Source organism: Coregonus lavaretus (genome assembly GCF_964263955.1).
Source record: "Coregonus lavaretus genome assembly, chromosome: 33".
Lineage (NCBI taxonomy): Eukaryota > Metazoa > Chordata > Actinopteri > Salmoniformes > Salmonidae > Coregonus > Coregonus lavaretus.
In genome coordinates this window covers 19423403-19448271 of record NC_140020.1, presented here as the reverse complement: position 1 = coordinate 19448271, position 24869 = coordinate 19423403, and the positions used below count along the sequence as shown (strand labels likewise).

General features: G+C 43.2%; 1 protein-coding gene across 1 annotated transcript in view; it reads right to left on the bottom strand.

Annotated features, from left to right (window-relative positions):
- ptchd4 (patched domain containing 4) overlaps nucleotides 1-23757 on the bottom strand; it is a gene marked incomplete at both ends in the record, with an annotated part of 45938 nt that extends 22181 nt beyond the window's left edge. The window contains 2 exons of the mRNA XM_084151433.1: nucleotides 20269-20749; nucleotides 23158-23757. Coding sequence (XP_084007559.1) covers nucleotides 20269-20749; nucleotides 23158-23757 — 1081 coding nt within the window. The remainder of the gene's footprint in view (nucleotides 1-20268; nucleotides 20750-23157) is intronic.
- Between the last annotated feature and the right edge of the window lie 1112 nt (nucleotides 23758-24869).

Sequence of the window (24869 nt, the reverse complement as noted above, 5' to 3'; positions counted from 1 at the left end):
GAATGTTATTTGATTATGACAATCTGGACATTTCATTAGAGCAATACTTCTCATAAAAACTAGAAGAGAACAGTTAATCTCTCGTCAACCCTCAACCAGGAAAGACTGCCGTGCATGTTGTTGATGTTAGTTCTGTATGTGCAGTTAAGGGCAAGGTGTGCTGTTCTATTTGAGCCAGCTGCAGCTTTGCTAGGTCTTTCTTTGTTGCACTTGACCATATTACTGGATAGTAATCAAGATGGGACAAGACCAGAGAGCTTTCCCAGAAGAGTGGAGGCTGTTATAGCAGCAAAGGGGGGACCAACTCCATATTAATGCCCATGATTTTGGAATGAGATGTTCGACGAGCAGGTGTCCACATACTTCTGGTCATGTGGTGTAGTCATTCTAGCTTTGTGTAAGACCTGTGGCAAATCATTTGTAAAAATAGAGAAGAGTAACGGCCCAAGGCAACTTCGATGAGGGACACCGCACTGTATCTATCTGGTGTTGGAGAAGCTGTATGTGTATATTCGGTATGTATCATTTTTAATCACACACACAGATACAAAGCCTTCTAGTGGAAAATCTGTCAGACAGCGCTTTTATAAGCCCAATCATTGCGCAACAATTCCAAATGCAATCGTGTTTTAAAAATAGTTTTTGGGCCACAATGAAAAATAGCTAATATTTGTATTTCTCAACTGGTAATTGAAGCACGCTTTCCATTCACACCACTTTGCAATGAGCTGGAGGCAGTATGCATTTTGTAAACATATACAGTTGAAGTCGGAAGTTTACATACACCTTAGCCAAATACATTTAAACTCAGTTTTTCACAATTCCTGACATTTAATCCTAGTAAAAATTACCTGTCTTAGGTCAGTTAGGATCACCACTTTATTTAAAGAATGTGAAATGTCAGAATAACAGTAGAGATAATTATTTCTTTCAGCTTTGATTTCTTTCATCACATTCCCAGTGGGTAAGACGTTTACATACACTCAATAAGTATTTGGTAGCATTGCCTTTAAATTGTTTGACTTGGGTCAAACGTTTCGGGTAGCCTTCCACAAGCTTCCCACAATTAGTTGGGTGAATTTTGGCCCATTCCTCCTGACAGAGCTAGTATAACTGAGTCAGGTTTGTAGGCCTCCTTGCTCGCACACATTTTTTCAGTTCTGCCCACACATTTTCTATTGGATTGAGGTCAGGGCTTTGTGATGGCCACTCCAATACCTTGACTTTGTTGTCCTTAAGCCATTTTGCCACAACTTTGGAAGTATGCTTGGGGTCATTGTCCATTTGGAAGACTCATTTGGGACCAAGCTTTAACTTCCTGACTGATGTCTTGAGATGTTGCTTCAATATATCCACATAATTTTCCTTCCTCATGATGCCATCTATTTTTGAAGTGCACCAGTCCCTCCTGCAGCAAAGCACCCCCACAGCATGATGCTGCATCCCCCGTGCTTCACGGTTGGGATGCTATTCTTCGGCTTGCAAGCCTGCCCCTTTTACCTCCAAACATAACAATGGTCATTATGGCCAAACAGTTCTATTTTTTGTTTCATCAGACCAGAGGACATTTCTCCAAAAAGTAGGATCTTTGTCCCCATGTGTCACGCTCGTCGAATGAGGGAGACCAAGGCGCAGCGTTGCGAGCGAACATATATACTTTAATTAGTAAAGCACCACACTCAAAATACAAAACAATAAACAACGAATGCGTGACGTCTAGGTTACAACACGAAACCACACGAACAAAATCCCACAAACACAAGGTGAACACAGACAGTTTAAATATGGCTCCCAATCAGAGATAACGAGCCGACAGCTGACACTCGTTACCTCCGATTGGGAGTCATTGACCAAATAAGGGAAACACAAAACCAATGACCACCCAACCAAAACAAAACACAACCAAAACGAACACACCCTGGCTCAAAATACAAAGTCCCGGAGCCAGAGCGTGACAGTACCCCCCCCTAAAGGCGCGGACTGCGACCGCGCCTCAAAACCCCAAATAGGGGAGGGCTGGGTGGGTGTTGCTCCTCGGAGGCGGCTCCGGCTCCGGGCTTGACCACCACCCTACTTCAATCCCCGCATAACGGCCCCGATCCGATCTGACCCAGCTGGCTGGATCAGGACTGACGACGCGCACCCCTGGCTTAGCGCGTGAGGCAGGAACGGACCGGACCTGGCTGACGATACGCACCCTAGGCTTGGTGCGTGGAGCCGGAACGGACCTCACCAGGCTGACGCCTCGCAACCCTGGCTTGGTGCGAGTAGCAGGAATGGGCTGGACCGGGCTGACGACTCGCACCCTTGGCTTGGTGCGAGTAGCAGGAACAGACCGGACCAGGCTGACGACTCGCACCCTTGGCTTGGTGCGAGTAGCAGGAACAGACCGGACCAGGCTGACGACTCGCACCCTTGGCTTGGTGCGAGTAGCAGGAACGGGCTGGACCAGGCCGACGACTCGCTTCCCTGGTTTGGTGCGAGTAGCAGGAACGGGCTGGACCAGGCTGACGACTCGCACCCCTGGTTTGGTGCGAGTGGCAGGAACAGGCCGGGTCGGGCTGACGACGCACACCGTAGGCTTTGTGCGTGGAGCAGGGACAGGCCGGGCTGGGCTGGCGACGCACACCGCAGGTCTGGTGCGTGGAGCAGGAAGAGGCCGGGCTGGGCTGGCGAAGCGCACCTCAGACTCGGTGCGGAGCGCAGGAACGTGCCGGGCTGGGCTGGCGACGCACACCACAGGTTTGGTGCGGGGAGCAGGAATAGACCGGACCGTACTGGGGACACACACCACTGGCTCTACACCGGGATCTGGAACGGGCCGGACCGGACTGGCAACAAACGCCAGTACCTCTCGCCGTGCCTCTACACCTACCATCCCCTCTTCTACCAGTGGCCCCCGTAACCTGGCGGCCTCCTCTGCAACCCCGCTGGACCGCTCCATAGCGGCCTCCTGCTGCCCCGACGTCGTGAGCCCCCCCCTAAAAAATTTCTGTGGGTCTCTCCAGGCCTCCAACATTCTCTCCCATCTCTCGCTCCTCTGTCTCCAACCCTCTTCACTCAGCTCCTCCATGGGCTTGACCCAATCGAAGCTGCCACGGAGATCTATTAGCGATGGCTCTTGGACACGCTGCTTGGTCTGGTCTTGGTGGGATTTTCTGTCACGCTCGTCGAATGAGGGAGACCAAGGCGCAGCGTTGCGAGCGAACATATTTACTTTAATTAGTAAAGCACCACACTCAAAATACAAAACAATAAACAACGAATGCGTGACGTCTAGGTTACAACACGAAACCACACGAACAAAATCCCACAAACACAAGGTGAACACAGACAGTTTAAATATGGCTCCCAATCAGAGATAACGAGCCGACAGCTGACACTCGTTACCTCCGATTGGGAGTCATTGACCAAATAAGGGAAACACAAAACCAATGACCACCCAACCAAAACAAAACACAACCAAAACGAACACACCCTGGCTCAAAATACAAAGTCCCGGAGCCAGAGCGTGACACCATGCGCAGTTGCAAACTGTAGTCTGGCTTTTTTATGGCGGTTTTGGATCAGTGGCTTCTTCCCTGCTGAGTGGCCTTTCAGGTTATGTAAATATAGGACTCGTTTTACTGTGGATATAGATAATTTTGTACCCGTTTTCTCCAGCATCTCCACAAGGTCCTTTGCTGTTGTTCTGGGATTGATTTGCGCTTTTCGCACCAAAATACTTTCATCTCTAGGAGACAGAACTCCTTCCTGAGCGGTATGACGGCTGCATGGTCCCATGGTGTTTATACTTGCGTACTATTGTTTGTACAGATGAACGTGGTACCTTCAGGCGTTTGGAAATTGCTCCCAAGGATGAACCAGACTTGTGGAGGTCTACAAATTTTTTTCTGAGGTCTTGGCTGATTTCTTTTGATTTTCCCATGATGTCAAGCAAAGAGGCAATGAGATTGAAGGTAGGCCTTGAAATACATCCACAGGTACACCTCCAATTGACTCAAATGATGTCAATTAGCCTATCAGAAGTTTCTGAAGCCATGACATCATTTTCTGGAATTTTCCAAGCTGTTTAAAGGCACAGTCAACTTAGTGTATGTAAACTTCTGATCCACTGGAATTGTGATACAGTGAATTATAAGTCAAATAATCTGTCTGTTAACAATTGTTGGAAAAATGACAATTGTTGGAAAAATTTTGGAAAAATGTCCTAACTGACTTGCCAAAACTACAGTTTGTTAACAAGAAATTTGTGGAGTGGTTGAAAAACAAGTTTTAATGAATAAACTTCCGACTTCAACTGTAAATGAGTTATTGCTGTAATTCATTGTTTGAAACCTGAACATTTTGCTACATATTATGAGTCATGTTTTACCTTGCTTCAAAGTAGCCTAGGCAAAATCTTACCATATCCGTGGAGGCAATTATTTTATACAGACTTCCATATGCCATTGAAACCAGTAGCCTATTTTGCTCATGTTCTATTGGTTTTCAACTTCCTTTCATTGTCCGGTAGTCTACTGCCTTGTGCACATTGCTGTGCTAATAATGTTAAGAAATAATAGTTTATCTGTTGCATCAGATTCATTGCTTTTTAATGTTTTTCTTTTATGTAGCCTTACTGGTTGTATGAATTTGGGATCTATTGTCCCACAACTGTCCCAGAGTCTGTTTGGGCTATTTCTTTCTCGACAAGCTGACCAATAGAATAGGTCAACTTTTCTACTATGGGGGATAGCAGATTGACATAGGCTCATAAGCGCCGCGTCCATAAGGCTAGGGGAAGCTTTCCTAAGTAAATTAAATTGCCTACTCCTGGCTATACAGAAATAAATACAATCATTCAAAATAGGCTACTAAAGCTTGATTTGGCCACAGAGGATCATTAGCTTCCCCTAGCCTTAAAAAAATGGCATTGTTTTAAATCGCATTGCCTACAGCCAGAAGGAAAGGCTGCGTGCTGCAAATAACAAATAGATAAGTGTTGAGTTGCTACTGTCAGCGAAAAGTAGAGGGCCAGGCATATTGCAATATTTCAAAATTAAATTGCGGGAAAACATAGTTTGGAAAGTAAATGGCTATTGCTGGAAAGAGAATACAATGAAAATACTCTAATCTGTTTTTTAGTTATCAAAATTCTCAACTTAATTGCGTGAACAACACTAGGCCTATAGCCTATTTTATTGGCACCAGCGTAGAGCATCGGCCATATCCCCGGTGAGTGCGCACTGCGCATATTCACTCTTTGTCATTGTTTGGTCAGTGCCACTTAAAAGTTTGTTTTTGGACAATAATTTCCTCCTCCAGTTTAGATGGACGTCATATTCTAATCGTGTCTCCCCTTCTCGTAGGCCTATTATATGAACAACGTCGTTTTTATTGATTGTTTGTCAGTGTCAGGAGAGTAGGCTACCCTGTAATTTGTTGTGTTAAAAAAGATTCTGCTAATGTCTCCGGTCATATAAATTGTAGTAGAATTGCATGAAATGTGTTTTTCCAGTGCAAAGAAAGAAGAAACGTATCTGATATAGCCTATATACCAGCCTCTACACTATACATGCTCAGCCATGCATTGAAAGGTCTTTTCTGCGAACAGGGATTGAGTTGTATTATTAGCCTAAATTATGACTATCCAATCTACTCATCACATTACAAATAGTAGGCTATCTTACATAAGTCTGCAAATGCAAAGATGCATGGAATGCTTTATTATAATGGTGCATTTCTATGGTAAAAATGTGCTTCCCCAAACTTGAAACTCACGCTCCGCCTGTGATTTTGCTGTTCGTTACTCGTCTTCTTGGCTGAAAAAAAGTGTGCGGTAAAAACACACATCATTGCCTCCTCCACTTGCATGTTCTGTTAAGATGAATTACCATAATCTAAATGTGATTTCTGTCATTCTGAGCCCCATGGGTGGACGCCCTAATCAGGTTATGCACCCAATGCATATGGGTCCGGTACATTTCTCAAATGTCTGGTAAATTTAAATGCTGCCGGTCAAATGTCCGGCGCCACATTTTCATAACAGAAACCCTGCTCCAAAGTCTTTTCCCATTGTTTTATGACATTTATCTTGGTTTGGTAATGTAATTTATTTATATTTTTGTTAAATTTAGTCAGTATGTCAACAGTATGTCAACCAATCAGCTGAGCAGCCTGACTTGTTTGCCACCTCTTTTACATAATTTCTTTGAACCATACAATTTTTCAATTTCTTAACAGGTGCATACTTGTCAACAATTGGCATGAATAATTGTACTAATACTTCCAGTGCTGCATCTGGATTCACTTCCTCATACACATCAGAACAACATACATTTTTTACATCTTCAACAAAAGAGTCATGAGAAAACATTTCTTATAAATGACTTCAAGCCCAATCTTTGGCACTTTGGCTTTCCTTTTTATTGCCACAATGTTATGGTCACTACAGCCAATAGGAACGGATATCGCTTTGGCGCAAAGCTCTGCAGCATTAGTGAAGATATGATCATGCAAGTGGATGTCACAGATCCAACAGTATTGGTATGCACTCTAGTTGGATGAGTGATAACCTTGGTCATATTACAGGCATTAGTCACAGTTAGAAGCTTCCTCTTGAGAGGACAGCTAGTTGCTAACCAGTCAATGTTTAGGTCACCCAGAAAATAGACCTCTCTGTTAAAATCACACACACTATCAAGCATTTCACACACATTATTTAGATACTGACTGATAGCACTTGGTGGCCTATAGCAAAACCCTAAAATAATAGGCTTTAGATGAGGCAGGTGAACCTGCAACCAAAATACTTCAATAACACTTGACATGAGATCTTCTATAAGCATTACAGGGATATGGCTCTGAATATATATATACAGCAACACCTCCCCCATGGGCATTTCTGTCTCTTCTGTTATATCCTTGTATTGCTACTGTATCATCAAAGGAATTATCTAAGTGAGTCTCAGAAATGACTAATATATGAATGTTATCTGATTTTAGCAAATTATCGATTTCATGAACTTAATTTCTAAGGCTACATGCAGTATATTAATACGGGCTATTTTTTTTGTCATTTCCTGGGTAGCTTATCAGAGATAGACATAATATGGAAATTAACAAACAAAGCAAGAAAATATGTACATTATTCATGGTCCATCAACCAGTTGGTGTGTGTAAGTGTGGGTGTGCTGCGGGGTTGACACTACGAACCCACAGGTTGGCTGTCTCATCCCTTCCAGGCTTTTGGGAGGGAGGGTGGACAATGAGCCTGTCATGTCCCCACGTGCTCTGGCAGCATTCATGGCTGGGATAAGTGCTTTCCTCTTCTGGCGCACAGCTTCAGGATAGTCCTTGTTGAGGAAGATGTACAGTGCCTTCAGAAAGTATTCATACCCTTTGACTTATTCCACATTTTGTTGTGTTACAGCCTGAATTCCAAAAGGATTATATAGACGTCCCCCCCCCCCCCTTCTGCCTCTAACCCTAGGAAACTATTTTCCACCTTCTCCTCCCTCCTTAATCCTCCACCCCCTCCTTCCTCCCTCTCTGCGGACAAATTTGTCAACCACTTTGAAAAGAAGGTGGATGACATCCACTCCTCATTCACTTCGCCTATTGAGTCCACTGGTCCCACTCACACAGAACTACCCTATGCCTTGACCTTTTCTCCCCTCTTTCTCCAGATTAAATCCTGTGACTAGTGAGGTCCGGCCGGCCTCCTCCCATCTCCAGACCATCTCTGGAGACCTTCTCCCATTCCTCACTTCCCTCATCAACTCATTCCTGACCACTGGCTGCGTCCCCTCTGACTTTAAAATGGCCTGAGTCGCTCCCCTCCTCAAGAAACCAACACTCGACTCCTCTGACATCAAAAACTACAGACCAGTATCCCTTCTTTCTTTTTATTCCAAAACACTTGAGCGTGCTGTCTCTGACCAACTCTCTCGCTATCGCTCTCAGAACGATCTTCTTGACCCTAACCAGTCAGGCTTCAAGACGGGTCACTCAACCGAGACTGCTCTTCTCTGTCACCGAGGTTCTCCAGACTGCCAAAGCTGACTCTCTCTCCCTTGTTCTCATCCTGCTAGATCTATCTGCTGCCTTCATTTCTATGCGGATGGCACTCAACTACTTTTCTCCTTCCCGCTTCTGACACCCAGGTGGGGAAATGCATCTCTGCATGCCTGGCAGATACTGTCTCTCAGCTTGGATGTCAGGCCCACCACCTCAAGCTCAACATCGATAAGACGGAGCCGCTCCTTCTCCCGGGGAAGGCCTGCCCACTCCAAGATCACTCCATCACGGTTGACAACTTCACGGTGTCCCCCTCCCAGAGTGCAAAAAATCTTTGCATGACCCTGGACAACACCATGTCGTTCTCTGCAAACATCAAAGCAGTGACTCGCTCCTGCAGGTTCATGCTCTACAACATCCATAGAATACGACCCTACCTCACACAGGAAGAGGTGAAGGTCCAAATCCAGGCACTTGTCATCTCCCATCTGGACTACTGCAACTCGCTGTTGGCTGGGCTCCCCACTTGTGCCATCAAACCCCTGCAACTTATCCAGAATGTTGCAGCCTGCCTCGTGTTTAACCTTCTCAAGTTCTCCCATGTCACCCCACACACTCCACTAGCTTCCAGTCAAAGCTCGCATCCACAACAATACCTTGGTACTTGCCTACGGAGCTGAGATGAACGTACATTGGTGCGAAAAGCGCAAATCAATCCCAAATCAAGGACCTTGTGAAGATGCTGGAGGAAACAGGTACAAAAGTATCTATATCCACAGTAAAAGGAGTCCTATATCGACATAACCTGAAAGGCCGCTCAGCAAGGAAGAAGCCACTGCTCCAAAACCGCCATAAAAAAGTTTTCAACTGCACATGGGGACAAAGATCATATTTTTTGGAGAAATGTCCTCTGGTCTGATGAAACAAAAATAGAACTGTTTGGCCATAATGACCATCGTTATGTTTGGAGGAAAAAGGGGCAGGCTTGCAAGCCGAAGAACACCATCCCAACTGTGAAGCATGGGGGTGGCAGCATCATGCTGTGGGGGTGCTTTGCTGCAGGAGGGACTGGTGCACTTCACAAAATAGATGGCATCATGAGGAAGGAAAGTTATGTGTATATATTGAAGCAACATCTCAAGACATCAGTCAGGAGGTTAAAGGTTGGTCGCAAATGGGTCTTCCAAATGGACAATGACCCCAAGCATACTTCCAAAGTTGTGCCAAAATGGCTTAAGGACAACAAAGTCAAAGTACTGGAGTGGCCATCACAAAGCCCTGACCTCAATCCTATAGAAAATATGTGGGCATAACTGAAAAAGTGTGTGCGAGTAAAGGAGGCCTACAAACCTGACTCAGTTACACCAGCTCTGTCAGGAGGAATGGGCCAAAATTCACGCAACTTATTGTGGGAAGCTTGTGGAAGGCTACCCGAAATGTTTGACCCAAGTTAAACAATTTAAAGGCAATGCTACCAAATACTAATTGAGTGTATGTAAACTTCTGACCCACTGGGAATGTGATGAAATAAATAAAAGCTGAAATAAATCATTCTCTCTACTATTATTCTGACATTTCACATTCTTAAAATAAAGTAGTGATCCTAACTAAGTTTAAATGTATTTGGCTAAGGTGTATGTAAACTACCGACTTCAAGTATTCACAACCCTGAGTCAATAATTTGTAGAAGCACCTTTGACAGTGATTACAGCTGAGCTACAGAGTCTTTCTGGGTACATCTCTAAGAGCTTTCGACACCTGGATTGTGCAACATTTGCCCATTATTCTTTTCCAAACTCTTTCTTTGTTCTGTCCAATATGTTGTTGATCATTTCTAGACAACCATTTTCAGGTCATGCAATAGATTTTCAAGTAGATTTAAGTCAGAACTGTAACTCGGCCACTCAGGAACATTCACTGTCTTCTTGGTAAGCAACTCCAGTGTAGATTTGGCCTTGTGTTTTATGTTATTGTCCTGCTGAAAGATGAATTCATCTCCCAGTGTCTGGTGGAAAGCAGACTGAACCAGGTTTTCCACTAGGATGTTTTAAAATATTTGTATTCTGTACAGGCTTCCTTCTTTTCACTCTGTCAGTTAGGTTAGTATTGTGGAGAAACTATAATGTTGTTGATCCACCCTCAGTTTTCTCCTATCACAGCCATTAAACTCTGTAACTGTTTAAAAGTCACCATTGACCTCATGGTGAAATCCCTGAGCGGTTTCCTTCCTCTCCGGCAACTGAGTTACGAAGGACACCTGTATCTTTGTGGTGACTGGGTGTATTGATACACCATCCAAAGTGTAATTAATAACTTCATCATGTTCAAAGAGATATTCAATGATACACCATCCAAAGTATAATGAATAACTTCACCATGCTCAAAGGGATATTAGATGTCTATTATGTTTACCCATCTACCAATAGGTGCCCTTCTTTATTTATTTTTTAGCTCTGCCCTCTGTGTGTGTCTGTGTATGTGTGTCTATGTGTGTGTCCTGGAGGCAATAGGTCAATTTGTGTGTGCATGCAGCACACGTTCATCCCAAGTCTAAGGCCTATAACAGTAATGAGTTGGATCAATGAGCTCACGTACTGAGGAAGAGCTATCTGGATTGTCTATACTAGCACGCCACACCCACCAAGTGTCTGTCTGTTTCACACACATCCTGGCTGAGGCAACTGACTCAAGGTTGGTGGCAGCAGTAGCACAGCACTGAATACGAATTACTTGTCTTTGACGCAACAGCGCTGACAAATTAGCCCAAGAAGTGCATTAGCTGCCTATGAACCTACATTATTCTATTGCTTCGACTGCTCTTAGGAATCAATGTGTTTATGTGGAATGAGTATATGTGGGGGCTCTCTTTAGTGGTGTATTGATATGGGACATCTATTCATTAATTCCATGGACGTTTTGATCATGAATGATAATAACCACCACACTACTCATCAAAATCAATCCTCAACCAGACATGTGACAGTGTTTATTCCCTCTTCTCTGTAAACCCCACTTTCACTCATGGTAATTAATCAGTGTGATCATTAGGAACCAAACACATTAGCTATAGCATTTCCCACCGCTTCCCTCTCCATTCTCATTGGTCCTGGTGGACAGGCTTTTTCCAACAAAATATATATCTTCAGTGTCACCACTCAAACATTTAAATTATTCTAACTTGACTATATACTACAGATGGAACAACCAAATGTCTGCATTGACATACATTACGTAAATAAATAATAATTTACATTTACGTCATTTAGCAGACACACTTATCCAGAGCGACTTACAGTTAGTGAGTGCATATCTTTTTCATACTGGCCCCCCGTAGGAAACGAACCCACAACCCTGGCATTGCAAGCGCCATGCTCTACCAACTGAGCTACAGGGCACCCCTGTAGCATCCCCTCATCGCTCATCCCTCATCCTGACGTTTATTCACCATGGGGTTCTCTCAGAATGGTTCTTGTACCTGTTTCACTATCTCTGATAGGACATCTGTTCCTGGACAATAATCTGAGTACAATTCATTGGTTCTTGTTAATCAAGCCCTAAAGAATATCTTATTCCCTTGGCAATAATCATAACAGCTATGAAGTTGTCACGTCACATCATAATAATCATCCTACGTTCATGACAATAATATTTCTGAATGTGTCATCAGTGTTCCAGTCCATCAACGGCCGGCTGGGTCCCAGAGGAGCACTGTTCATCACATTGTGTGCAGCCTATGACCAGCCGTGTCCAATGTCACTATTCACCTTAGCCTGCGGGATAAAATCAATGCCTCCAGAATGGTGTTGCCCAGAAAGGAAAATGCAAAACACTATACATCAGAAAGGACCTCCTGTAGAGAACTATTAACTGTGATTGATCTGACTGTGGACTATGGAGAGGAAGCATGGTGTGTGCAGGGGAACACTTTCAAAATGAAGATGGGAATGGGATACAAGTAGGGCTGTGGCGGTCATGAAATTTTGTCAGCCGGTGATTGTCAAGCAAATAACTGCCGGTCTAACAGTAATTGACCGTTAATTAACATAAACATGTTTAGCATCTCCTGGCTTCCACGCATAGCCTACAAGCCTACACGTAATTCTGCTTTGAAAGTTGATAAACTTGTAACCCCACTTTTGAGAAAATGGCCCTTGAATGTTTTGGTACACCTACTGGAGAGCTCTTCTTTGTCTACACCCATTCAGCATCGTTTACAGCCTCTTAAGCATTAGCTCCACCCATCTCTTTAAAGATTCACATGTGAGGCCATGTGGTAAACACACCCTATATCAAATAAAATCTAAGTTTATTTGTCACATGCACAGGATACAGAAGGTGTAAACGGTACAGTGAAGTGGTTACTTGCATAGTAGCAATATCGAAAACAGAAAGTGTCCATATAAATATTTTATTATTATTAGATTATGTTTACCTGACACACTTGTCTAAATTGATGGGTCATGTGAAGGAAATGCTATAACCAGCCCCAAGCCACATCTAGCTAAGTGGATGGGTCACTATTGTCTAGACATGCACACATGTTCATGAAATACAATAGATGGCTGTAATCACCCCCAGAAACACCTGGCTAATTTGATGGGTCATGTAATAATCCGGCCAAAGTGGAGTTTTTTGTTTGGATATGTAGCTAGCTACCTAGCTAGCTAGCTAAACAATGAACCGGCATAATCCCAACTCATACTACTACCAATACAAACATTGTCATAGCTGTAGTATGAATCTGCAGGTAGCTAAAGCTAACAAACTAGGTTCAATGTCAGCTAGTGATGAAGACTTTTTTAGTAAACTATTGAATAACCAAAGTTAAATCACAGACGTGACGAATATATGGGGAGGATTCTCTGTTGCTAGGCATGAACTTGAATGGTTCCTTTCACTGGGCTTGTGTATGTGTGAAATGGGGATCTGACCTAGGGTAGAATTGCTCGCTCTTAACTAATCCATGGCTGTCCTACCTTATCAGAGACTGAAACCAGACTGTTGCCTAATGCATCTTTTCTCAAACAAAGTGCGGCGCCATAGTTTAACAGAGTTTAGACTAGTCATGAATAATTACAGCATGACGGGAGGGAAGAAGTGGAGTGGGTTTGTGTACGTTTGAGAGATTGAGTGTGGACCTGTCATGTCCAACAATCAATCTTCAGGTCAAGCCAGGGTGAGCCGGGGTTGAACAGAGTTTAAAACTGAACATAATTGTTTTTGCATGACAAGGGTGTGATTGATTGTAATAATATTGTTTCTAAACTGAATGACAGTCAAATTTAGCCCTATCATAGACTAAGGAAGTGGGCGGAGCGGTAGAGAGCAGGAAACTGAAGATAATGGTAGGAGAACTTAAGAGGGAGGGGCTTTGAGCTGGGATGTGTGGGAATGGGACTATATAGACGGAGAGCGGAGAGGAAGAGGGGAGCTACTCTGCAGACCAGCTCGGCTTTGTTGAATTGTAATAAAGTCAATCTTGATTCTACAAAAACCCTGGAAGAACTTTGATTTTAAATAAAGTATAGTGATTATTTTCCACAACACTAGCTAACATTAGGCTATAACTAGCAATGCAAATGGTTTTCTGATTCAAATAATATTACTACACAGATCATACACGTAATGTTAGCTAGGTAACTAACATTACGCTTTAACTTGCAATAAAAACGACTTTCTGACAAAATTAGAAACCTACAGTGGGGGAAAAAAGAGGCCTGTAATTTTCATCATAGGTACACGCCTCTTAAAGAAGAAGTTACAGGTCTGTGAGAGCCAGAAATCTCGCTTGTTTGTAAGTGACCAAATACTTATTTTCCACCATAATTTGCAAATAAATTCATAAAAAATCCTACAATGTGATTTTCTGGATATTTTTTCCTCATTTTGTCTGTCATAGTTGACGTGTACCTATGATGAAAATTACAGGCCTCTCTCATCTTTTTAAGTGGGAGAACTTGCACAATTGGTGGCTGACTAAATACTTTTTTTCCCCACTGTATATCTGAAAATGTAGCTAGACTCTTACCCGTATACATGGATGAACGCTTCACGACAGACTGGAACCATTTAACTCTGTTTTGTTTGTAGTTACATCTTGTTTGGGCCAACGTTGTGTCAAGTCACTCCAGTTCACACTGACCGTGGCATATGCAGAAAGTAGCCCATCAGCGTTGTGTCAAGTCGATAGCGCCTGCTAAATTCAGAACATCAATGTTGTTGAGAAAAGTAGCAAAACTTTTGTAGTTCTCGATGGCTAACGTTATATCTTTCAAAAACGGTGCGGTAGAAAGGACTGTCAACACATACTGAACAGCTCACGTTATAGACAGAAGCATGCTACCTGGCAGACCAATCCAAACTCATCTCCTGGCATGTCCAGCCCATCCATTATCTCAGCCAATCATGGCTAGCAGGAAGGTTCCTGTCTTTTTCCATGGCTAAACCAACTAGGCTTCTAACTTAAAAATTGTATTCGTATTTATGGATGGAATACAAGTTTGTTACTAAGGCACATGAACGTTCACTTGTTCCAGAAGGCATTTCTGCCAAAAAATGCATTTTGATAAAAACAATTATGTTTACGTTCTATTTCAGAAGAACAGAATAGCATACTCTGAGTTGTCCTTACGTTAGGCCCTGATCTGGCGATGCCATATGGCTGTGGGCTACACTAGTTCATTTAGCAGACAAGATTTGCTTTGAATTCCGTGGCATAATTTTGTTTTATTTTATAGGATGAACAATTCAATTGAACATGAATAAAATAGAAAGTATATTTTCTCCAAACGATTTCCAAGGAAGTGCCTACATGTGGCTATTCTGTGTTGAGCGGTTAACAAAGAAACAGGTCCTCCTATATGCTTAATTTAAAGTTATTTATGCAACTTTAGTTGTGATACAAATGTTGGGCTACATGTTTTGATATTTAATACATTCTAAGGCTGCATGATGCGACTCTAATGATGATTTGAAAAAAGTTGCACGAAAGGCATGAGTTCTGATTTGTTTCTTGTGCAGGCTGCACACACTTCATCAGACTTTCATTCACAATTTGACAAGCACTTGATAATATTCTCACTAGGCCTCGAGTTTCCCAGCGGCATGCCCCTTGTGTGGCGTAATGCCCCATAAAAAATCCATGTCTTTTGCGGCCAAGGTGGCCGTTGTGCCCTTGAGCTGAATATAATAATTATAATTCCCTTCTGCCGGCTGCTGTGCTCTGAAGCACCTCTCACTCACATGGCTCTCTCAGATATCTAAATTCTTATTAGCCAATGCCCATCACGTGATCGGGTCCTTCTCACAGCTAAGAAATAGGCTACAAGTGAAGACAGACACATCAGGGATGCAACTGCGCGTGTCCCTCTTATCGAATTCCGAGGTGCATATTGAAGATATTAGAAGAACTGTCCACATTTTGCCTACTTTTCGTCAGCCAACAAGATGAGTAGGTCTAACGAACAGCAAAAGCACTAGCCTATGTCAATCTACTATCCCCTATAGTACAAAGGTTGACCTATTCTATTGGTCAACTTTTCCTTCTGTGCAAGAAGTAAATATTCCAAACGTAGGCTGGAACAGTTGTGATATGCGATAGATCCCAAATTAATACAACCACTCGCATCAAAAACCTTTTAAAAGCAATGAGGCTGATGCAACAGATCAGAAAGTTTAGCTTAAAATGTTGATATACTATTAGGCTATTTCTTCACATTGTAAGCGCAGCAATGCACACATGGCAGCAGGCAATAAGCACAAATGTTCCAAAATGCGATCAAATAGCGGGAAAACAAATGCGATTACACATTTAATGCTTTGGTGCATTTTTATGGTGAAAATTATCTTCCCCAAACTTGAAACTCACGCGTCTCCTATGTATGCCAGTTAGGCTCTACACCGGTTGTAAAGCAGATTAATGTGCTTAATTTCAAGAAGTTATTTGGCCACTTTAGTTGTGATACAAACCTTATCAAAACATATAGGTCTATGGGCTAGGGTATATGAGGTGTGCAAATACGATTAGAAAAAGTTGAAAAAAAAGGCATGCGCTCTTTCTTGCCTTACTGCACACAAAGGTTATCATTCACAAGTGCTAATACATATTTCACAAGTTCTAGGCTAATATTGTTACCCATCAGACTATTCTTAATTGAATGTTGTCTATACTAAATAATATACAGTACCAGTCAAAAGTTTGGACACACCTACTCATTCAAGGGTTCTTCTTTATTTGTAGAATAATAGTGAAGACATCAAAACTATGAAATAACATATATGGAATCATGTAGTAACCAAAAGAGTGTTAAACAAATCAAAAATATATTTTATATTTGAGATTCTTCAAAGTAACCACCCTTTGCCTTGATGACAGCTTTGCACACTCTTGGCATTCTCTCAACCAGCTTCATGAGGTAGTCACCTGGAATGCATTTCAATTAACAGGTGTGCCTTGTTAAAAGTTAATTTGTGTAATTTCTTTCCTTCTTAATGCGTTTGAGCCAATCAGTTGTATTGTGACAAGGTAGGGTGGTATACAGAAAATAGCCCTATTTGATAAAAGACCAAGTCCATATTTTGGCAAGAACAGCTCAAATAATCAAAGAGAAACGACAATTCATCATTACTTTAAGACATGAAGGTCAGTCAATACGGAAAATTTCAAGAACTTTGAAAGTTTCGTCAAGTGCAGTCGCAAAAACCATCAAGCGCTATGATGAAACTGGCTCTCATGAGGACCGCCACAGGAAAGGAAGACCCAGAGGTACCTCTGCTGCAGAGGATAAGTTCATCAGAGTTAACTGCACCTCAGATTGCAGCCCAAATAAATGCTTCACAGAGTTCAAGTAACAGACACATCTCAACATCAACTGTTCAGAGGAGACTGCGTGAATCAAGCCTTCATGGTCGAATTGCTGCAAAGAAACCACTACTAAAGGACACCAATAATAAGAAGAGACTTGCTTGGATCAAGAAACACGAGCAATGGACATTAGACCGGTGGAAATCTGTCCTTTGGTCTGATGAGTCCAAATGTGAGATTTTTGGTTCCAACCGTCGTGTCTTTGTGAGACGCAGAGTAGGTGAACGGATGATCTCCGCATGTGTGGTTCCCACCGTGAAGCATGGAGGAGGAGGTGTGATGGTGTGGGTGTGCTTTGCTGGTGACACTGTCTGTGATTTATTTAGAATTCAAGGCACACTTAACCAGCATGGCAACCACAGCATTCTGCAGCGATACGACATCCCATCTGGTTTGCACTTAGTGGTACTATCATTTGTTTTTCAACAGGACAATGACCCAAAACAGACCTCCAGGCTGTGTAAGGGCTTTTTGACCAAGGATAGTGATGGAGTGCTGCATCAGATGACCTGGCCTCCACAATCACCCAAACTCAACCCAATTGAGATGTTGGACCGCAGAGTGAAGGAAAAGCAGCCAACAAGTGCTCAGCACATGTGGGAACTCCTTCAAGGCTGTTGAAAAAGCATTCCTCATGAATCTGGTTGAGAGAATGCCATGAGTGTGCAAAGCTGTCATCAAGGAAAAGGGTGGCTACTTTGAATAATCTAAAATCTAAAAAATATTTTGATTTGTTTAACACGTTTTTGGTTACTACAGTATTCCATATGTGTTATTTCATATTTTTGATGTCTTCACTATTATTCTACAATGTAGAAAATAGTAAAAATAAAGAAAAACCATTGAATTAGTAGGTGTGTCCAAACTTTTGACTGCTACTGTATGTGTGAAATTAGTTTTGATTTAGAATGGACCATTATCATGCACCTGTCTCGGAACAGGGGCATTGGAAAAAAAATACATCTATGCACTTAAATAACGAAATGTAGGCGCTTTTCCCGTGGATCATTTTCATGCCATCCAGGTAGGCTATATTCCTGTTGTAAAGCGAAGCACTGTGCTTAATAATTGAGTTGATCAATAAATATAGTAGGCAAAGCCTATAGAAAGCTGATGGGATCCTCTTTTTAATAGAGGCCATCAAACCTCTGTTTTCTTATGCAATTGCATAGCCTATAGAAATGTTGCACAACATGAGCTCATTGGCTCTCATTAAGTGTTTGATTTGATTTTCGAAAACATTTGCATTGACGTCAGAGTGATTAGAGGAACAACAGAGTGCTGAGTACCAGGCAGTTATCAAGTTTGGTAGGCTACTAATGACCATCAGCAGCATCAGAGCTTGGAAAAGCCTAGTTATCGTGACTAAACGGTCACATGGAATTTGACTGCGGTCATGACTCGTGGCTGCCAGTGTGGCGGTTATACAGTCACCGTAACGGCCCTAGATACAAGTACTAGGTATAGGCTTTTACTAAGGCCCAGTTTTTCCAGGGTGGTGTTCAGTAGTCACGAAACAGGAGAAATCACTTTGAAATAGAGTGAAACTCCCACGAAGGCCACTGTGCCTGCCTGAAGAACCATTATGTTTTGCAAACACAAAGCGTCAGCACATTTTAATTTGGTCCATTAAAAACAATTTCTTGACATGATTTATGTTCTTGGAGTGTGAGTCAACTCTTTCTAGGATAAAGAATTCCATATTTTCCAACACAGAGGAATCATTAGAAGAACTGCAGAAAGTAAGTACTCATTTACAGTGCTGTAAAGTACATAGTGTGTGAGAGGGGTAGAGTATACAGTAGGCGAGGTCGATATCCACAGCTCATTTGGAGCAGAGAGAGAGAATGGCAGGCAGTGTCCTGCCAATGTGTCTGTGTCATGTATGTTTCATTAGTCCTGGCACAAAGCCCTCTCTCTTCCTGTTTTCCTCCAGCTACCCAGGGAGAGGAGAACTGACAAGCTCAGCGCTACAGTAATTGGCTTCACTAAGATGACATCCCAGATATACATAGTTGGGGAAAGACATGAAAAGGTTCACTGTGTTAAGACTCTGTCCGGCTGTCTCATCTTACGGTTGTCCACTGACATGGTGAGAGTTAACTGCCCACCTGCAGATTTTATCCCAGTCCAAAAAAGTATTGTTGAATAGTTGAAGTCTGAAAGTGAAATTGGTTCAAGTATGATTTGTCAGATGATTTAATATTACAGAAATAAAATATAATTTGGTGATAATTATGTTTCATTCATTTTGAGGATAACTACAGGATGGACTCAAGTACAGTCTTTACACTACAGTGTCATCCCAGGAGGTGGGTGGTGGACATCTGTTGTCTCTGAGGACCTGTCACATGTATTTATGTTCCTCCCTGCCTATGTTCGTTCTCCTCCATTCCTCCCTGACTCTGTCTCTCCTCCTCCTTTTCCCTGGTGAGCCACAACCGAGGTCACCAAGATGCCTTTGCCTCCTGTTCCTGCTTCTTACTTAAACTTGATTTACTTCACACTAGAGTAGTCTCAGCCTCCAGGGCTTGACTGACCTCTGAACCTTTCAGACTGGGAAAATAGGTTATAGGGCAGTAAGCCACATACTCAGGAGATCTCCTTGTGATACTGTGGCTTAGAATGGTTTGAGTAGAAATTAGAGGACAACTCTGCCGGGAAACGTTCATATCCTCCACCGACAATGGGACAATTATGGTGGTGATGTTTGTAGATGTAACGGATTGGAACTGTTGAAATGTGTTGTTCTTGAACGTATTTTCCTCTCTGCAAGTCCCAGGTTTGCCTCATTGTAATTAAGGGCCTAGCCCAATGTATAAATGCTTGTCTGTTTCATTCAGGGGATCCCCCTACTATGTGTAGGCTGGCATGCCTTGGGAGGACGGGTGTGGCGACCGTGGCCTAGACCAAAGTGATGACAATGGATTGTGGGTATGTTTATGGCAAGGTTGCCCATAACCACTGATACCGTTTCCCTTCTCCCATGGCATGCTTCCCTAGGTATGTATTTTGTGTGTTGGCCAGAAATAATAAGAATATTGATTAAAACGTAATACATTGATTGACAATTGAATGCCTAGGTACTGATGAAACTCTGAGGATGATAGCAGTGATTGTACGGAGTGCTAGGTGCTGAAGATGGTGTCCATGAGAAGCTTTCTGATTATTTGGGAAATATCAAGCATTGTTGTACTGTCCTGAAGGACGTGCTGTAAGACATACACATATGCAGGCACACACACACTTGCACATTTCCAACACACTGCCACAACAAACCGAAAACAATCAGCGTAGGACGGGGCGCCCCTCTTTGAGGAAGCCCACAGCAGCCAATTACCCTAATCCCCTCCCCAATTGGCAACATGGCCGCCGCTGATAAGGCTAAGCAGCTCCACACTCACCCATGGAGAAGAATGGGATCCCCAGCAGCGTGGAGTTAAACTTCCCGTCGGAGATGAAGAAGATGCCAGCGGAGGTCACGTTGGCGATGGCTATGGTGAGCACGCCCAGCAGACCCAGGAAGGGCTTTCCCCTCAGGCAGTCCCTCATGGAGCTGGAGATGGTGGCCGCCAGCAGAAGGAGCACTAGGCTGACCAGCACCTCCCCTTTAGCCAGCACGCCCGTCTGGTGGAAGTCCCTCCACAGGCTGAAGGAGGTGAGAGACTGGATGTGCAGGTCCTCGCTGAGCGTGGACAGGTGTGTGATGAGGGTGCAGAAGGCATTCTCCCACTTCTCTGCGATGACGTCCTGCACCACGGGGCCATGGTTGCGGAGGTAGTAGGTGATCTGGACGGCCCGAGCAAACTTCACCTGCTGGTCTCGGCTGTTGGGCGAGAAGGCCACTCCACCCAGCTGGTGGCCGATGAAGGATACACGACCGTCCTGGGGGAGGGAGCACAGCAGACAGGTTACTATCAGACACATTGAGAGAGGGATCTCAAGTCCCTACAGAGCATAGCTGGAGATATGCTGTTTGGTTACTGTTACCTGATATTAGCAACGGTTGTAATTTGTAGTTTATTGTGGATTATGGTTATATCTTGTAAATGATTTGAACACTGTGACCCGACAATCAACCATTGCAATATGCATGAATTCCCATATTTGATACATTTTACGTTAAGATAAATGCTATATCATATTTGCCAAGCAATAGTAAATGTGTGCTATGGCAAGCTATTCCCATTATTTCTACTATAGTAAATTGAACTGTGTATCTTGGATTCATGCTTGAGAATATCCCATTACTACGGCTACTAAAGAATCAGACCACATGCACTGTAGTGTATGATCACTAAAACACTGTTGAATAAAAAATGCATTAAACCAATCACTGTCTGCCTAGTTGTTTTCAGACAGGTATATTGTAGGTATCCTATCAGATCGGAGCTCCACTAGTATAGGGATGCAGTGACATTAATTCCCCCAGAAGGTGACTGATATGTGGAGATGAGATATATGACAACACTTGACTGCCCTCCAGAGAAGATGGATCTCCTAGACAAGTGGATGAACAGTTAACTTGTCAGCCAATAGTGAAATTATGCAAATTTAATGAAGCCTTGTTTGTTCATTTCAGACAAGGGCCCTAGCTGGTCTGATTTGATCAATGTTTGTAGCTACTGCACTGTACTGTAGCCTGCTGTACTGTACAGCCAATCCTGGATCTCTTCAATGCAATGTTTTATGTTGATTGTACAACTGTAATGTCAGCAAATGAAGGATTCCATGGGATAATGTAATTACATATCACTTGCACTGTTAGCAGAATATGGAATTGCATGATATTATTACCATTCCTTCCCTATTATCATGTAAATTGATATATTCAGTAACAATGGGCTTGAACATTCATAGTAGAACATTCACCACAAGGACTCCTCATTTAAGCAGAAGCCATGAAATTCTGACATACCATCCAGGGATTTAACATTAGTAGTACAGTGCTGTAAACACATGAAGAAAGCTGCCAGCTGACATCAAAGCACTGAATGAAAAGCAAAAAAATGTGTCAAGACAATCTGCACAAACAGACAGAGAATATCAATGATGCAGGCGACACAACACGACGAACGGCGCTGTAGAAGTATCTGCCAAGAGGGGTGTAAAAGAAGGTCCGTTTATTCTAACCTTAAAGCGGGAACTTCTTTTCCCGCATGAGGCGGGAGGGCTTGGCGTCAAGGGGCGCAAGGGCCAGAGTCAAAGGGTATAAAGCAACTGCCTGCAATCGGAGTGAGTGAACACAGTGGCCTTGGATGTAGAGTAATGAACAGTGGTAGGATGTGCTATCTAGAAGTGATTTAGGGACAGCCCAGGATGAATGAACAGAGCAGGCCCCAGTGCATTACTCACAGCTAGGCCTGGTGCGGGAGGATTAGCTATCTGACACAAGATATGTTCTTATTGGAGGATATACAACACTAGCTAGATATATGCCTTGCAATTTAAGATTCTCTGTGAAGCATAGGCCTAACTTAGTACAGAACCGTTTTCAACTCAGTAACGACCCACTATAGTGAGTCTTCCTCAAGGCAGATCATACAGAATATTCTACTTTCTACACTCATTCATCACATGTGCTCAATGTGTCATGGTAATATCAACAGATCTGGTCACCTGTTGTAAAATTAGGCTACCTGTTGTAATTGTGTAACATCTGATTAAAACATGAACCTAATTTATAGCCTACTGTCTAAAATGACATGAGCAGAGGTAGCCTAGCAGCCTAGCTATACATCTGCAGAGGGCTGCAACCACAGCACACACTTAGGAGGCATAGCAACATCTTACAGGTGATGAGAGGATGCAGGATCCATACTAGTCTATCAGCTATGTTATTCTATATGTGCAGGAGAGGGAGAACTACACTGCATCAGAATAGGAAGGGGAACATTCCCTCTATATTGGAGCAGTGCAAGGCTATGCAGCCAATTCACAACCTGCAGCTAATAACTAGCCTACACCGGCTGTTCAATCCATTCTGAGTATTTCCTTGCGTTGCCTGCCTGATATATGAAGAAATCTGCAGCCTACATAATAGGCTGAGCGAATACAACCACTGCTCATTGAGAAATGAATGCAGTCTTCAGACAGTAGGTTATGGTCTCATTGCAGATACATTGTCCCACTGCTAATCCAGGTCATTCGGTGTTTGGGGTAGCAAAGTACGTCGGTCATGTTCTCTTTAAGGGTAACTGCCACATACGATACTCAAATCGGTAATTGATGCCCGCGGCCGGCAGAAACGTTGTAGACTATCGTGTTATAAAACAAAATCCTCGCCGTCTTACCTTTAATGTTGTATTTGGATAGGTCACGGGCACCTTTGAAAAAGTGTGATTTGATAGAATGGCTAAGCGGATATCTTCGAATATCGTAATTATATCATCCAAGAGGCATCGCTTATCCCGATGGCTCAGGACACAGAGATGAGCGAAAGTGTAATTGAATCCCTTGTAATTAACCCGCAAATCCAGCACCTGCTTGTGAACCTGCAGGACCTGGTCGGCTAGCTCCAGTATATTTCCCCCAGATTTGGCCAGCAGAATCAGTCTGCCATATCTGCCGGGAGTGTGCAGGTCGGAATACAGCTTGTTTTTTGACTGGTCGATGGGGAAAAGGCTGTTCGCAAGACTCCGCTCTACTTTAGCAAAGCTGTGGGTCGGGGCAACCAGTATCTCGATGTCCGTTTCGGGCTTGAATCTGCTCAGCACGGTAGATCCAAAAATGATGGTTAAGACTGCAGGAACGGTGAGGAAAAAAACCGGATGCCTACTAACAAATAAGCCCAGCCAGTAGAAAGAAGCTTTGAGCCCTCTGTGTATCATTTGCCGCAGCATCCTCCTCCAGATCCAGCTTGCAGATGCCCAGTTTCTTCCTATGAAGCACATGTGACATGAGGCTCCGTTGCCCAGTTTAGTCAATCCGTATGAGAATACACTACACCTATAAAAAGAGCACTGCAGCAATTTGCAACAAGAACTGTCAGATACTTATCATGTCGTTGCTTTTTTTTGTTTCATTTCAAGCCATTCCTCCCCTTTACTAACAGCGGACCCGTGACTATTCCTATTGCTCCTGCTGCAATAGCAGCAAACCTTGGCCGTCTGATGTGCATGTGTGCCTAGTTCTAACTACACTATCCGTGGCGCCTGACTTATATAGCCTACTTGACTGTAACCATGTGCTGGGATGAAGGGGGAAGACGGGGTAATGCTGATGATGGGTTATTTTAGAAACACGCGCAATAGCCATATGAGAGTCGTGAAATATTCATTGGTGGCACAATGGCCAAATGCACTTCCTGAAATCACTCCCACCTCATGAATGGGGAAACCATACAGTTTGTAAGTCGCTCTGGATAAGAGCGTCTGCTAAATGACGTAAATGTAATACAGTTGCGCGCAAAGCTAATAGCCAGTAACCTAGGTTAGCCTCTTGAGAGAGGGAGACAGCGGGTCCTACGAAGCCTTTCAAAGTCATGGGGAGTTTACTGATATACTTTTTGCACCTCAGGAGGTTTATGCTTCAAAGTCAAGTAAAGACACACTATATTGCCTCTCAATGTGACACTTGTTTACACCTGCCACCCAACCTGGGACAATACTGTCAATGACATCATAGGGTTACAGTAGGCTAGCTCACTTTTATCTTTTGGGATTCAATAACAGAGGTCCTCAAGTCATCGTCTGGGGTCACATTTCTACAGTAGCCTAGGTCCTACACCAATGCAGCATTTATCTATTGTAAGTATTTGCGTTGTTGGGAATTTTTGATGCCTCACAACAAGTATTGTCAATCGCCGATGTTAAATAATAAACAAACTACCTAATAGATGCGATTCAGCACCACTGAAGTGGACAGCAACGCAATCGGAATTCGGAAGTTCAGCACCAGGACAGCAACAGTCACTTCGCTCGTGGGGCGTTTAAGCCACGAACAGAGCCTGACAGGCAGCTCTGTCTTCCAGGCTGCATGCCGCCCCCAAGACCAGAGTCAATCA